Genomic DNA, 17,342 nt, shown 5'->3' on the forward strand with positions numbered 1-17,342 from the left:
GTTCAAGACAAAACCATTTATTCAACACATGTTCTTTACCTTTGATTCTTTCAAAGAAAAGAAGGATGGGATAATAAAAGAATCTAGCTCATTCGTGAGCTTATAAGACGAGAGGCTGACATAAGTAGGTCATAGAAATAGTCCCCTGGCTCACTGAATTTAGTAGGGTTTTACACAGATAGCTGGATAATAGAATGACGTAATAGATTTTTTTCTTAAGAGTTAAAATCTGAGATTAAGAGTGTATCTAAACCAGTACAAATTACTGTATATTTTTTTAAATGCAAATATATAAAAATTCTACAAGTTCTTTCTCTTTAAGAAAATACTATAAAATAATAAAAAAATTTAATATGGCTCTCATTAATTTTAATTAATCTTATTTACTACGGGATGTCTAATAATTCTTACACGATGAAGGGAAATTTAGAATTGGTTATTGCTATCCTCAGCAACATGGAGGTATTTTCTTCTGCTTTTTCTTTGCAGTTTGAGAAAATAAAGAGTTTTTAATTTTTTTTAAATAAAGGCATTTAAATACATCCAGTATTTTACAGATAATTACAAAATGAATCATAAGTGGGTGCAAATTGAGTAATTTGATTAATTTCTAAGTTGACCTTTAGAAAAGTATTTGTCTAACATTTCTTAGTTGTTGTATTTTTTTACATCAAACTGAAGTTCCAGCTAGTTAATTTCCATGTTGTTTAAAAAAAGAAATGAGAACTGCATTATGGATATAAAATGGTTTGTTTTGTAAAATAACTGCTTCACTTTAGAAACAATTTGGATTTTGAAAGGTAATGTGAATATTATCTTTGAATGAATAGCTGCTTCTCTATCAGGATTTGCTCTTATCAAGGTTATCTTACTTAAGCATTTTTTTGCTTGTATATTTTGAATCAAGTAACTGTTTTGCAGGTAGTTAAATTTATTGTTCACTAATAAAAGATAAAATACACCTCGTGGCAGTGCAGAACTCTCTTCCAGGTGTGTGTCCTCATTCTAAGTAGCCTCTGACTTAGGTGAGGGACTTCCCACTTGCAGATATATAATGTGCATCTCCAGCAAAACTGCCCATAAGAATAACTTCATTATTCTGGGAAGCTCAATCTATAAAACATGTAAAATGTGGAAGTGTTCTGCCTATACAATTTCTGGTAAGTACAACATGACTGAGTGATAAAACCTGAGTCAGCTTCAGTTAGAGCATACCTTACTGATAAGTTTATTGTGCCATGAAGGCAAAAGGAAATATAGTGGGCAAAGAGGTCTTCTCTGAAGTAAGGAGGTATTTTAGGTCTACTGAGTTCTGCCTTGATCAATGGAAAACGACCTCTGAAAGCATCAAGTGGCAGAGTGCACCGGTTAGTTACAGAAATCCCAAGTTACAGCAGAATGATGAGAAGGAAAAACTCACCAGTACCACTGGACAGATTGTGGTGGGTGGCAAAATATGGTCCTTCAAAGGTCCGCAGTCACATTCAGGTTTCAGATGAGAAGCACATTTATTATGCAGCTAGGGAAGGAGAAAGAGGAAACTATCATTTTGCATAACAACAGCAAACATGAAGCAGATCCTACTTCACCTGAGATGCAGCAAATACGTTTAAAGAATTACAAGAACAAACAAACAGGATCATAAAGGGACTCCTATGACATCTGTTCTTATACAGTCTGCCTTAAATAAACTGCGCAGCGACTTCCGTGACCCAGCCTATATATTTTCTAATTCTCAGAAATGCTTAAGTTAGAAATGCCCTTTAGGTTTTTCCCCTGAAAAGCCTGATTTCTTTGACAAACACACATTATCATCCATTACAATCCTTCCTACGCTTATCTGTTAGCATAATCTTGAAACCACTGTGCACTGTGGCTGCCTTTTTTTTTTTGACCCTCCTGTTTTCTCAAAGTCATTCCAAAGTGCACAGCTCAGTATGGGGCATAATTGATCCCATCATTAGTTTTAACTTTCTAATTCAATATGTAAATGCAACCAGAGATTCATCTCAGTAGGAGCAGGATATAAATATAAGAAGATGATTATGATTATCAAAATTTATCTTTATATTGTATTTATCAGCTCTACATTAAGTAAGTGTATAATCATAAGTGTAATTTACTTTTCAACATGGATGAATTTAAACCAATATTTTTACCAAACCTGGCCACAAGTTGAAATTAAGGTATTATAATATGGTATATTAAATAAGTGATTTTTTTTTAATTGAGGTGATAATTCTGATTGGAGCCATATAGAATTGTTAAGGTAATAGTTGTTTAAAGGCACCTATGGACACCTTTATCCCCTACTCCCTATCAATGTAATATGAAACAGTCATGATTTTAAAAAAATGACAGATGTTAATAATATAACATGTTTTGTTCAGAAACAAAAAGGAGCTGACTTATTTTTCAGTTCTGAACCAAAAGCCACCCCATTTAAATCTCGGTTACATTAATTTCCAGCGCAAGCCTACCTTTGTAGCGGTTCATTACCAACCAAGCACGGGAGTCTAATGAGAGTAGACGTGCCGCTGGCAATAATAGCTCACCTGAGTAGTTCCCTACTGAAGGCGTATTTCTGTTGTTCTTGGATCTAAAACATCTATCATGGTAACGCCCTGCCTTGGAATTAAGGCTACTTGTACTGTAATTAACTCACACTAGGCCACATTACATGAAATAAAAATACCTTTACACATTCATCCATAATTAGCAGTTTTGCTTCTCAGTGACACGTAAACTCCTTATTAAAAAAGTGGCTTCATCTTACCAAGCATTGCTTTGTCAAGAGGCAAGGGGTATTCAAGATAAAGAAGCACTTGAAGCCATACGCAAAATACAACTAAATTAACAGGCAATCATCTGGTAAATGAAAATGCATAGTTTCCACAAAATAAAATTAGTGACTGGTTTAAATATATTATTAATATATTAGACTTCATCAATCTTCTCAGAATAAATCATGACCCTGAAATTTGGGATTCAGACCAAACAGATTACCAAGTGTTACAGGTTAAATTGGGGATTTCCCCAATTAATGTCCTGAATTCTAGTACCTGTACAATATGAACTCATTGAGAAATAAAATCTTTGTAGGCATATTCAAGTTCAGTTGAAGTTATACTGAAATAGCTTGGAGTTTAATCCAATGACCGACTTTCTTATGAGATGAGAGACATCTGGATATAAAGAGACAGACATGGAGGGAAGAGGTCATGTGACAACAGAAGCAGGGATTTGGTGATGGAGCCAAAGGCTAAGTAAGGGCCACCAATGATTGGGGGCCACTCTCAGAATCAGGAGAAGGTGACGGTGGGTTCTTCACTACAGCCTTCAGAGGGCGCATGGCCCGCTAACATCTTGATCTTGGGTTTCTAGCCTCTAGAACTATGAAAGGATAACTTTCTGCTCTCATTTTGTACTGTTTCGTTATGGTAGCCCTTGGAATGGAATGTACCAATTGCTATGAAAACTGAACCAAAAATCAAAGACAAGCTGTGTGTCTCGAAGGCTCTTTTGTACTGTGGTGTCACAGAGAAAAAACTTCTGCTTTTCAATCCTGCACTATTTAAAACGGACAATGCAAGACTCTAAGACAAAATTTCTGTGTGCATAGAGTGAGAGAAAGCTGAATTTTCACACTTGCTTGCAGTGACTTAAGTTTTACATGCAACTCTGAAGGATAGTGACAGGGCACTGAGATCTTGCCAGCACTGACCACCTACACAAGCTTAGCCTCCATCCCATGGATTTCTAACAATCTGCAACTGATATGGGCAGGGATGACTAACCTCTCTACATAGTTATTTGAGGGTTGCCAGATGTAATAAAAAAACAACAAAAATAAAATGAATTTAATGACAGCTTTTTGGTATTTAAGCTAGTTTTCCAGCAAAACAAAAAAAGGAACTGAGCACTCAGAAAGAATTGCAAAGTTGATAAGCCAAACAGAATATACGGAGTACCTCTTCACATTGAGGTTTGAGGGTTTCAGAGCACAGGTACTGGAACGGGTCCTACGAAACACTGCTCCCTGCCTGTGTGCTGCGTGCTAAGTCACTTCAGTCATGTTTGACTCTTTGCAACCCCATGGACTGTAGCCCGCCAGGCTCTTCTGTCCATGGGGATTCTGTCCAGGCAAGAATACTGCAGTGGGTTTCCATGCCCTCCTCCATGGATTCTTCCCAATCCAGAGATCAAACCCACATCTCTTATGTCTCCTGCATTGGCAAGTGGGTTCTTTACCACTAGCATCACCTGGGATGCTCTGTCTTCCCTGCAGAGCTAAATAAAATCAGCATGGCACTGCCCAGTTTGATTGTCATGTGGTCCGGGTGGCTATGGGGCAGAGTCTTGCAGGAATATAAGCATATGGCAGGATCTACAAAGATGTCAGTAACCATATCATCATCAGTGAAACAGGAAGACACAGTGCAAGAAAATTCTCCTCCTCAAGAAGGCTGTATTAACTAGTAACGTGCAAGGTACCTTACACTTCTCTTAAGACTGGAATCTGGCAGCTGCTAAATATGTGTGGGTGTCCATCAACATCATGACATTATTTGTAGCTGGAAGTATCAAAGCTGAGGACACCACATTGGAAAATACTGATTTTTCCACAATGTGTATAGCAGGTCTACTGCACTGACCATATTGTTCATAAACATACTTGAAGACAAACTATAAAATATGAAGGACAATGAGAAAATGCTTATGGTTCCCAAGACTATCAAGATTAAAAGTGTACATCATTTTTGCTGTGAAATTAAAACTTTGCAACAAATGAAGTCTATTAAAAAATAGAAAATATCAACAAAATAGAAACCATATAATGGAATTTAAAAGCCACTAGCCCCTAAAAGTATCTTAGGTTACTGGTAATATTTTGTTTCTCCATCAGGTGTTAGCTACACATAGTGTTCATGTGCAAAATTCATTGAGCTCTCTCCCTGGTATATTTATAATTTTCTGTATGTATGACATGTTTTGGTGAAGGAAATGGCAACCCACTCCAGTATTGCTGGCTAGAGAATCCTGTGGGCAGAGGAGCCTGGTGGGCTGCTGTCCATGGGGTCGCACAGAGTCGGACACGACTGAAGTGACTTAGCATAGCATGATATGTTTTAAATAAAAATGCAAAAAGGAATAAAGTGAGTTTGATCAGTAATAATAACAAGTTGCTTAAACTCATCACCATGCCATTTTACAGGAAAAAAAAGTCAAAGCTGAGTCCTTCTCAGTGACAGTAAGATTCTGAAGTCTGACAATTGTCTTAAAGATAACCCAGATTGTAAATCAGCAAAACAGAAAAGGCCTCATTAAGAAAAGCAATAAAATAGAACATTGATGAGTCCTGTCTCTTAAATGGATTGGCCAGTGGAGCCCCAGAGTAAAGAAATTGTTACCTTTTAAACAGTGTTTTTATTTTTGTTCACAGTTACCTTTGCATTTTTAGAGTAAGGCATAGAAATCATCAGGTCATATTTTATTATATGTACAGAAACTTCCATTTCTGTGTAAGGGAATTGGCATTATAGCTAGAAAATTCATAAAATATAAACCAGCTATTTCTGGAAGTGAATTAAACACTTGGAAATAATTTCAGAGTTTACAACATTTCTAATAGCACTTAATTTAGAGCCAGATCTATGTTTATTGGAAAAAAAGCTGTCTCAATTTAGGAAGAAAAAGAAAATGTGTGAATAAGTTTGTGTGTATGTGTGTATATGTATATGCGTTTATGGGATGGAGTTGAGAAAAGAGTGAAGGTGTTGCGTTGAGAAGAAAACAGAATCTAAAAAGCAAGGAATGAAAATAGAAAATAAATTTCTATAAGAATTTGGAAGAAAGAAGAAATAGTTTTCTGCAGAAATGTAAAGTGACCAACTTAGAGAAATATTTGTTGATTTGTATGTATTTTTATCTCTGACATTTTTCAATTTCAGGTGCTGCATTAATGCTGGCATTTGCTAAGGCCTGAATCTTTCTATTGTAAAGTCATTGGAAACCTTTAAACATTGTTAGGAGTCGACTATTTTAAAAGAAATAGTAGTCCTACATGATACCAAGAGTCAATAATCTATAGCCACAATATAGGCTTGCTTTTGCCAAGCTCAAATGAAAAGTATCAACTACCGATACTGTGAGTCCTGCCTGACCATGGACGTTTAACCACAACCAGGAGCAAATGACAGCCTATTTTAATAGAATGTCAAGAGAATGCTTTCATGGTAGAAATCAACAGGTATAAAGAGAGATCTTTTTTAAAATATATATATATTTTATTTTTGATTGAAGAATGATTACAATATTGTGATGGTTTCTGCCATATATCAACAAGAGTCAGTTATAGCTACATATGCCCCTCCGTCCTAACCTCCCTTCTGTCCCCCTCCCCACCCCACCCAGCTAGGCTGCCACAGAGCACCAGCTTTGGGTTCCCCGTGTCACACAGACAATTCCCACTGGCTGTCTATTTCACATATGGTAATGTATCATTTCAATGCTGCTCTCTCAAACCATCCCACCTTCTCCCGCCCCTACTGTGTCCAAAAGTCTGTTCTCTATGTCTGCCTCGCCACTGTTGCCCTGTAGATAGGGTCTTCAGTCCCATCTTTCTAGATTCCATATATATGCATTAATAAATGATATTTCTATTTCACTGTATGATTTACTTCACCCTGTTTAATAGGTCCTAGGTCTGTCCACCTCATTACAACCAACTCGAATGCATTTCTTTTTATAGCTGAGTAATATTCCACTGTGTGTATGTACCATAACGTCTTTATCCATTCATCTGTCGATTCACATCTAGATTGTGTCCATGTCTTAGCTCTTCTGGTCTCCTCAGGGTATATGCCTAGTAGTAGGATTTCTGGTATGGTATATGGTATATGGTATATGGTAGTTTTATTAATAGATTTTGGAGGAATTTCCATACTGTTCTTCATAGTGGCTGTATCAATTTGCATTCCCATCAGCAGTACAAGAAGGCCCCTTTTCTCCATACCCTTTACAGGATTTATTGTTTGTAGATTTTTGATGATGGTCATTCTGACCCATGTGACGGGATACCTCTCTGTAGTTTGGATTTGCATCTCTCTAATAACAGTGATTAAACAGTGATATCTCAAGGATCAGAGAATGTCAGCAAGAGGAGGAAAAAGGAAGCAATAAGGACATTCAGCCCAGCTGATTGAATTACAAAGCACTGGGAAACGATTGCCTAAATGTCAGAAGGCAGTTTATATTGTTCTTTTTTAGGATTTTCCTGTCTTTATTTTTAAGCGGTGAGACTTAACAAAAGGTGATAAAACTCAGTTCTAAGAGCCTAACTTTCTATCTATATGATGGCAAAATTTTGTAACATCAAGAATCCACAGATTCTGAATAAAAAGGGGTGTTTCCTCTGGTGTCTCAGACTGTAAAAAATCTGCCTGTAGTGTGTAAGACCCGGGGTTTGATCCTTGGGTTGGGAAGATCCCCTGGAGAAGAAAATGGCTATCTACTCCAGTGCTCATCCCTGGAGAATTCCATGGATAAAAGGGCCTTGCAGTCTACAGTCCCTGGGGTTGCAAAGAGTCGGATGCTACTGAGCAACTAACACTTTTTTTTAATCTTTAAATATTTGTATACACATACTTGTATATCTGATGTATATTTGAGGATTATAGGATTTTTTTAAAAAAAAACAATTTAAGTCATACATTTAAAATTCACTATTTAGCAGTAAGAATAGGATACCTGTTGAGGATATCCTCTATATTCAGCACTGAATCAAGATTTAGGGTGATGAGGGTGATCCAAAGGTGTATACTGGATCTGGAGCTGGATAAGACTGTGGTCGAGCAGTGTAGACAATGTCAGCATGCAGACATGACAGTTCTAGACAGCCTCTCAGTCTTCTTTTGGTGTGGAATAAAAGCTTAGAAAGTATTCAGGAAAAGTAAACATATAGTGTCAAGGAGAATCTCAAGGGAAATATGGAACTTAATTTGGCTCTTGAAGTGTAGTTAGAATTTGAGGTGGGTGCATTCAGGACAATCACAGAGTGAGCAAGGGACTTCCCTGGTGGTCCAGTGGTTAAAATCCACCAATGCAGGGGACACGGGTTTAATCCCTGGTTCAGGAAGATCCCACGTGCCATGGGGCAACTAAGCCCATGTGCCATAACTACTTAAGTCCACTCATCCTAGCGCCTGTGCTCTGCAACAAGAAAAGCCACTGCAGTGAGACGCCCGAAGATGACAACTAGAGAGTAGCCTTCACTTGCTGCAACTAGAGGAAGCCCACATGTGGCAATCAAGACCCAAAACACAGAAAATTAAATAAATAAAAATTTTAACAATACTAAAAAATAAAATAAAGCAAAGTGAGCTAAATAACATGGGTGAAGCATGGCTTTCCCTGAGAACTGTCCATAGACATGCTCAACTTAAAGGAGGGCCTCGGCATGAAGGGGAATGTTACATACATCAGGTGCTTAGGCTTGGTCCTCATATTTGGGGAAATGAAAACCAGGTTGAGGTAGGAAGAGGTGAGGACTGCATTTATTTTCACAGAACTATTATGGGTTGCCAAAGGTGGCATATGATAACAAAACAGTATTTTCAGAAGTTGATTCTGGAGGTGGTTTGCAGCCTGTGTTATAGGAAAAGTACCTTCTGTTAGGGAGGTAAGCCAAGATTTCTGACTCTAATCTAGTTAAGAGGTGCTAAGAGCTTGCACTTAGGCTGTGAATGGTGAAGACAAAAACCAAATCTGAGAGAGATATTTTAAGGAGGAAACTTAGAGGCTCAGTGATAGGTTGAATATATGAGAGAGAGGTGAAAGACAGGGATAAGAGATTGACTTCCAGCTCTATTTCCAATCATCGCAAGCATGATGTTACTATGTTTCATAGAAGAGAGTTTGTGAATATAAATAAATCAGCTTAGTCTAGGCTTTGGTGAGATTCAGGACCACATGTTTCTGGATGCTTTTAGAACATGCAGGTGTTATTCTTAGACTGGGAAATTAGAGATCCTTCCAGAAGGAAGAGAGGTGGTTTGAGTAGCATTCATGGAGGACCCTCTGTGAGCCAGAGGTTGGGTTTTGTGCCCCCATATGACAATTTACCTGGGCTTCCCAGCTGGTACTACTGGTAAAGAATCTGCCTGCCAATGCAAGATACGCAAGGCACGTGGGCTCAGTCCCTGGATTGAGAAGACTCCCCTGGAAGAGGACATGGCAACCCACTCTAGTACTCTTGCCGGAAGAATTCCATGGACAGAAGAGTGTGGTTGGCCACAGTCCATGGGGTCGCAAAGAGTCAGACACGACTGAGCACGCACACACACACATGCACACACACATGACATTTCACCTAGCCTTCACTGTGAAAGTAATTGCCGATCACTAAGCACGACCATGGGCTTCCCAGGTGGAGTGAGAAGTAACGAACATGCTGCCAGTGCAGGAGACCTGAGAGACCCGGGTTTGATCCCTGGGTCAGGAATATCCCCTGGGGAAGGAAATGGCAACCCACTCCGGCATTGTTGCCGGAAGAATTCCATGGACAGAGGATCCTTGTGGGCTACCATCCGTGGGGTCGCAAAGAGTCAGACACAGCTGAATTGATTCAGCACACACGCAAGCATTATTATGTATGAGTCTCTGCACTAAACATACTTACACAGATTTTTTTAAATTTATTTAGTGTTTAGAAAAATCTTACAAGATAGGTATTATTATATCCATTTTGACAATTAGGAAACTGGCCAAAGCTGGTATAACTTTGCCCAAGATGATACAACTACTGCCCTAGTTGTTGAACAGAGACACTTATAGGAATATGGTCAGTCTAACTTAAGACTAAATTAAGACTCAAGCAATTGCCAAAAGTCCCATGTTTAAAGGAAGTGATAGCATTTGTAAAACCCCTGAAATAAAACCAGGTTTCATTCTCTTTGTTTCTCTCTACAATCTATTCCATACAGACTCCATTCAGATAGGCCTTCCTAATACTCAGCTTTGACGGTACATATCCCATCACATTCACACCTTCTGCTAGCTCTTTACTATATTTATAGCACTTTCAGAGAAGCATAAAGACATAGGAAAGTAGATTCAGTTTGTTTAAAGGCAATCAGGGGACTTCCCTGGTGGTCCAGTGGCCAAGACTCTATGTTCTCAAGGCGGGAAGCCCCTGGTCCAACCCCTGGTCAGAGAACTAGATCACATGTGCTGCAAGTAAACAACCCATGAGCCACAACTAAGAGTCAGTGCAGTGAAATACATAAATAATTTTTTTTTAATAAAGGCAATCAGGAGTGTGTCAGTCAAGACCAGATCAACTTTAGGCTGAAATCTTCGTACAATAGTTCAAAAACAAAATATAGCTCATATTAAATATAGAAATGGTCTGAGGTAGATATCTTCTATTTAACCTAGGCAGAAAATCAACAAATTAATAAATATATTCTTATAGTTGCTTAACATTAAAAATCCAAAAGAACACAGAGGCTGAAGCTACTTATAAGAAGGTGTTTTATATATATATATATATTTGTTTTTTTTTTTCTTTCTTCTGGAAACATGAGAACTTTTAAAAAATTTTTTGAGTTTTGTTTCATGAGCCAAACACTCACAGAAACCCTGGAGATCATGGTTTATAGCTGAACTTAGCCAGAAGCCTCCAGTCTTGGGAGAGTTCAGTAAGCTAAGAAGCACCCTGAGAGGCCCCATTTCTCTCTGACTCTGCATTAAGCCTTTCAGGGCTCCCTGTTAGCCCTTGCTCTGAGTAGAAGGTGGGATTTGAAGACATTTATAGCTTATATTGTGCTTTGTTGTAGTGACAAAAGAATCACCTCCAGGTACACCTTGACCTTGAGAGTAAGATGTTAGGGGCATGTTGTCTGAACTGAATTGGACCTGAAATCCTCAGATTATAAAAGCAGAGTTTATTCAGACACAGAGTCTTCTTTCCTATGAAAGGAAAGGCCTAATTTCTTATAAGACTAGGACCACGATCAAGACAAAAAATAAGTGTATAACTGGAGATTGACAGGGCTAGAAATGTAAATTTTCAGTGTCAGAACCACTGAAAGAAAAGAAAGAAAACAAGAAAAGCAAAATGGAATATAAAACAAGAAAAAACATTTCAAGATCCGTTGATTATCAATAAGACACTATTAGCAATGGTAACTCTGAGGAGAGTAATTCCCATAGAATGAAAAAGGCAGAAGATATTAAATCGGGGAAAGAGAAGAGGAGCCAAATAAAGAAACTTAAAATCTCTAAAAGCTTTTGTATCAGGAAAGGAGGCAGTGTGTAACTTTATACTGTTCAAATTTTAAATACATAATTAAAAAAAAAATACTGCAATGTTCACTGCAGCACTATTTACAATAGCCAGGACATGGAAGCAACCTAAATGTCTATCAACAGGGGAGTGTGTAAAGAAGATGTGGTCCATGCATACAATGGAATAAAAAGGAATGAAACTGTGCCATAGTCAAGACATGGATGAACCTGGAGACTGTCATACAGACTAAAATAAGTCAGAAAGAGAGAACCAAATGTCATATATGAACATGAATACATGGAACCTAGAAAGTGGTACTGATGGACTTATTTGCAAAGTAGAAATAGAGACAGACATAGAGAACAAATGTATGGATACCAAAAAGGAAAGGGTAGGTGGGATGGATCGGGAGATAGGAATTGACATATATACACTATTATGCATAAAATAGGCAACTAATGATAACCAACTGCATAGAACAGGGGACTCTACTCAGCTCTGTGCTGATGTAAATGAAAAAGAAACCCAAAAAAGAGGGACTATACATATACATGGAGCTGATTCACTTTGATGTACAGCAGAAACTACTAACACAACATTGTAACGCAACTATACTCCAATAAAAAAAAGAAATTAAAAATGGGAAAGAAAATAACACATTTGAAATGTATGAAGGATGGAACATAACTTGAAATAAAAAGGAGAAACAAATTCTGATATTCTCCAACTTCAGTTGATGGTAAAATAAAGATATAACTAACAAAAGATGTTCTCCATGGGAAAAATAAGAGGAATAGAGTTATTTAACATCTGAAACAAAATTTTTTACAGATGCTTAGAAAAGAAAACTAATATTTTAATGAGCACAAGGTTTTTAAGAAATAAAATAGTTATGGTTTTCTTAAAACTGAGAAATCAACATGTTTAAGTAATTCACATGTATAGTTTAAATCAGTGTTAGACATTTTATTATAATACCCAATCACTTCAAAAACTAAAACTGTCTTTCATAATTGAGGAAATTTCAAATGTAAATATAATTTAACTGAGTAATAGCTGAAAATGATTGAAGAAAATGTGTTCATTTAAAAAAAAGTACTTAATTGTACTTTTGAAATACAAGTCACAGCTTATTTTTCTCATTATCCTGTGTGTATGTGTGCGTGTATGTGTACTTAAGAAAACTTTTAAATGGTGTGTGTGTTGGGGAGGAGTGCTCAGGGACATTACACAGAAATTTATTTGCTTAACTGATACACTGCTCTCTACTGTTTAATTCCCACAATGCAAGAACAATTTGTCCTATAAATAAGATGGCTCATACACCAGGTGTAAAGAGAAAACAGTCAGTGTGGGAAAAATTCAGCCCCCAAAATTTTTTTGTACTAAATGGTAAAAAATGGTTATTCTTAAAAATGTGCAGTCTAATTAATTTCCAGAAATACAACATGAAATACTAGAGGTGCCACCTAACAAATGTGTTTATCCCAGAAGTTATGTGAAGCAGCTTTTTCAATTATGCAACCCAGGGAGAATGCAAAGATATCCCAGGAAAGACCAAGTAACCTCTTCTTCATTGTCAAAGCCATTAATGGTTAGCATTTACATCCATACCTGTATCCCTCAATTTATGGCTTAACTAAAGGAGCAAGGCAACAACACATTGTAAAGAAGGGTTAAGTGAGTTCTTAGAATCATCAAGAACTAAAATATGGACATGCTTGCATCTCTATTTAGCCATGTGGTCATTAATGATTTGCTTAAATTTTCTTGGTCTTAATACCTTCCCTATAAAATTAAGTCTTTGGATCACATTATTCATGGCTCTACCCTTTTTAAGCCTAATAGATCCCATGATTGAAATAAATATAGAATACGTAGAATACAAAACTCTACCAAAACAGAGTTTCAGGGCAGAGGGTAGCTGAGCTCTACCCAGCCAATATTCCAAGCTCACTGCCCACCCACAGCCACCGGCCTTGTTTGTTACCTTTCTGCAATTTCACAGAGCACAATTGGAAAGCATCATGATGACACTATCTCTAAGGCTAGCTCTAAAATTCTGGACCCTCTGAGGTCAAATTTGACTCTGACCTTTATCCCCTTGGGAGCCACACATGGGATGAGAGGCTCCTGTTATGCTATGCTAACTTGGACTTAGTCTGAAATTCAAGATGGCCTTCTAAGACTCATCAGAGAGCATGGGGAACAGCGTCTTCGTCAAGAGTGAATGGCAGAGACATATCCTCCGATGTCACTCACTGTGATCTGACACCAAACGCAATGCAGCCCCGTCAAGCCCTGGTAACATTTGACGGCTTTGTGGCACTTGTCACACCTGGTTGGGCAGTTGCCTTCAACCCAGTAGTGATGCATCACCTAGAACAGAGCGAGAGCACTGCAGTGAGAAGCAGCATCCAGAAACCACGCACCCCAAACGCCAGCAGGGCCACCACTCACATCAGCGTTCTTCTTGGACTTCACGTAGGTCTTGATACACGAAGGAGGCGCTCTAGCCACGCAGCGCTCATGGACTGTGTACTTGCAAACTGCAAGAAAACATGCACGCAAATTCAGAGCTCATCCTGGCCCAGACCGCAATTTTACGGAGAAAGAATGACGTTAACAGAAACTTGTTTCATAGCCTCTGCTCCCTAATCAATCCAATCAGCGACATCAAGAAAAAGTCCAAGTCTACTGTTTTTACCATGGAATACAAAGGGCCAATTAGTACAGGAAATATTATGCATGTGAAAAACCAAGACTCTTCTATCATGGCATAGCAGGAAATGCTTAATTAAATCAGGCCTTACTCAAATTTTTCACAATAATTCCCAGATGACAAAAATATTAAAGACAAATTGATGACTGCCAAATGGCTTGGTGTCATTTGTTAGACAGAAAAGATCTATATTTTACAGAGTATAGGCATGAGAGCAGCTGGCAGGCATGGGAGTAAAAAAGCCCATGAGTTTGTGCTGTTTTGTCTATTGATTTATCTAAATCTTAAATAGCTGGTTAGTCTATTTCCAGAGAATAGATTTCCTCATACATGCCAGGCCTTCAGTTAAACTTCATCCTTCATAGCCATGATGGCAATCTGTCTCCAAAAGGAAAAACCTTTGCTAGGCAGCATATGGGTGGGTGGGTGGGTGTGTGTGTGTGTGTGTGTGTGTGTGTGTGTGTGTGTGCATTTTGTGATATATGATTACAAAAATTAATATATATATACAAATGTGTATATATACACATATACAAAGATATACATGTGTATGTATATATGTATTTTATGGTATGTAAATATATATATATACACATACATATATATACACACACACACAATTAATATGTATATGCAAATGTGTATGGGTTTCCCTGGTGGCTCAGATGGTAAAGAATCCATCTGCAGTGCAGGAGACCTGGGTTCAATCCCTGGGTTGGGAAGATCCCCTGGAGGAGGGCATGGCAACGCACTCCAGTATTCTTGGCTGAAGAATCCCCATGGACAGAGGAGTCTGGCAGGCTGTAGTCCATGGAGTTTCAAGGAGTTAGACACGACTGAGTGACTAAGCACAAATATGAATATATTCACAAATACAAAGATATATATGGGGGTGTGGGTGTGTAAAAAGTGACATAAAGCCAACACATACACGTTATTGGCATCTGTAAATCACTGCATGGCTTGATTTTGAGTATAACTCAGGGTCTTATAAAGATATTCTTTAATAAAATACTGGTTTCTAATTAAGAGTAACAAATGCATAAATACAGGGAATAAAAATTAAGTAAAAAAGCAACCAGGTAGCTCTCTCAATAAGACAAAAAGAAATTAACCACTGCATGGAATTAGAATGAAAAAATACTAAGTTCATATAGTAAAACTCTTCCCCAATAGCCACATCTGTGACTTCCTTTGGCAACAGTGAGGAAGAAAACAGTTCCTCTTCTCTTTCCTAATGGTAATAATGTTGTATATTACGTTTGCTACACCTACCAGTTAAAATTTGTGAGTAAGATTCTCACTCTTACATGACACTGCCCACATTATTTGAGAATTACCATTTTGTTTCATAAGGTCCCATCAATAGAAAATACTCTGAAAAAAGCATTTTCCTTAAAAATAATAAAGCCTTGAAAGCAAATTTCTTCCTTTGTACATGGAGAATGTTCTGGGGTAACCAGCCTCTTAAATGTGGCCACCAGAAACAGCCCTCTGAAGTGGCATGAGGTAATTTTATGTTACTTTTCTAAAGTCTTTAAACACTTAAAAGTGGTCCTAAAATATGGTTTTTAATGTCAAATAAAACATCTGAAAGTCTCCTCCCAAATATGCTACCAAAGAAGCCATTAGGTAAAATTAATATCTAAAAATTATGTATTATATGGAAGCCAGGTAAGAAATTAGATTTATTATAAATGCACGAAAATGGGATGTATCCAATAAACCTGACAGGTTCAGTAAACATACACTGCAGAAAAGAGTATGGCTGGACAACGTGCTGGACTAAGACAAAGTCGCCCTTAATGAGGAGAACTCAGGATTCCCCCTGTTTTAGCAGAAGTATCACAGAATGCAAAAGCTCCTCAGGCGTACATGCTGTTGGTTTAAAAATTCTTCAGTGCCTTCTATAAATTGATGCAAGCACTATCTGAAAATTCTAGTGGGCAGTATTCTGTAGAGTAACATAAATATTGCAAAGATAAGTGTGCTGAAATAAAAATAATGACCTCAATTCACAAACAGGCGAAACTTTGCATTCTAATACCCATTAACCATATATGAAGAACTTCTCCATGATAGAATTAAAACTCATGTGTCTGAGGTACAAGATTAGTTTTTATTCCTTGTGATTTCTTAATCTGAGTGCAAACTGATCAAGCAATTATTTTTAAAAGACTGAAAGGAGTACTCTCATTACAGGAAAACAATGTGAATAAAGCAGCTAACTTGGGAAAAAAAGGACGAATATGAATAAATGTAAGATATAAGTATGAGAGACCAGTGGATATTTTCCTAATACTCGCAGAAGCAATAAAAATGATGAATAAACTAAATTACAGTGGAAAGAAAATGGCTTGTGAGTTGGACAATGTCCTTCTTCCTTTCCCAAGGAGAGGGTTTTCCAAAATTGAAGGAAGTTAAAACTAGAATGACCTAAACCTTCAGAAACATACTACAGGGGGACATAAATCACAGGTACAGGAAGGGTCAGGTTAATTTCTTGACTCTGTCTACAAACAGGACTGTGCCATGAAATCAACCTTTCCTCTCCGGAGGTGATGTCTGGGCAAGGCAAGCATACTCACAGGAACAGCAGAGACCCTGCTTCCCTACGCCGATCAGCATGTTCAGGCAGAGATTGCAGTAGGCAGGTTTGTTAAAGTGCTTGAGTCGCCACACATGCTGTCCGTCATCCTTCACATTCTGCACGGGACGTAAGAGAAACAGATTTCACTTAATGAAATAAACAGTGGAATAAGAAAATGCCAATAAAATTCAGAGCTGGACGGCAGCGTTTGAAGACAATCTGTTATTTCATCCCTGACTTTCTCCAAGATCACCACAGAAGTCTAGAAAAACACATGTGTTCTAGTGGAATGAGATCCTGCTAACAAATCTCAGATGCTACAGCAACCCACACGTTCTCATCTAATGTCAACACTTCAATAGGAGGTCCCGAACCAGCATCACAGTTGGCCCAACCGAGCACTCCTGAGAACAGAGGCGTGTCTGCCTCACCTGGATATTTTACTTTTAGGACAATTCCATAAACAAATACGTGAATAAAGAAAAACAAAATATTCTTGAGTGGAAAATTCTGAGAGGTGAAAACCTAGACAGAATATATTAACACTTGAGCTTCCAGACCAAAGGATCAAACCTGGGTCTCCTGCATTGCAGGCAGATTCTTTACCGACTGAGCCACCAGAGTAGCTCCAAACCCTTGCTTAATAGTAGGAATAGACAAATTTCATGATAGTGATTAGGTCTTATAAGGAAGCAGAGGGGTAGGATGGGATGAAAACATAAGACTTAAAAGGAAGTTAC

The 17,342-nt window shown here is 37.9% G+C and overlaps 1 protein-coding gene across 2 annotated transcripts in view; it reads right to left on the reverse strand.

Moving 5' to 3' along the window:
- Positions 1-17,342, reverse strand: part of DGKB (diacylglycerol kinase beta) — an 804,553-nt gene that overhangs the window by 550,041 nt on the left and 237,170 nt on the right. For both annotated transcript variants that reach the window (XM_065939288.1, XM_065939287.1), the window contains exons 9-12: positions 16,601-16,718; positions 13,751-13,839; positions 13,553-13,669; positions 1,421-1,519 (exon numbers count right to left, since the gene is read on the reverse strand). In XM_065939288.1, coding sequence (XP_065795360.1) covers positions 1,421-1,519; positions 13,553-13,669; positions 13,751-13,839; positions 16,601-16,718 — 423 coding nt within the window. The remainder of the gene's footprint in view (positions 1-1,420; positions 1,520-13,552; positions 13,670-13,750; positions 13,840-16,600; positions 16,719-17,342) is intronic.

This window comes from Muntiacus reevesi, chromosome 6 (genome assembly GCF_963930625.1).
Source record: "Muntiacus reevesi chromosome 6, mMunRee1.1, whole genome shotgun sequence".
NCBI classification, from domain to species: Eukaryota; Metazoa; Chordata; class Mammalia; order Artiodactyla; family Cervidae; genus Muntiacus; species Muntiacus reevesi.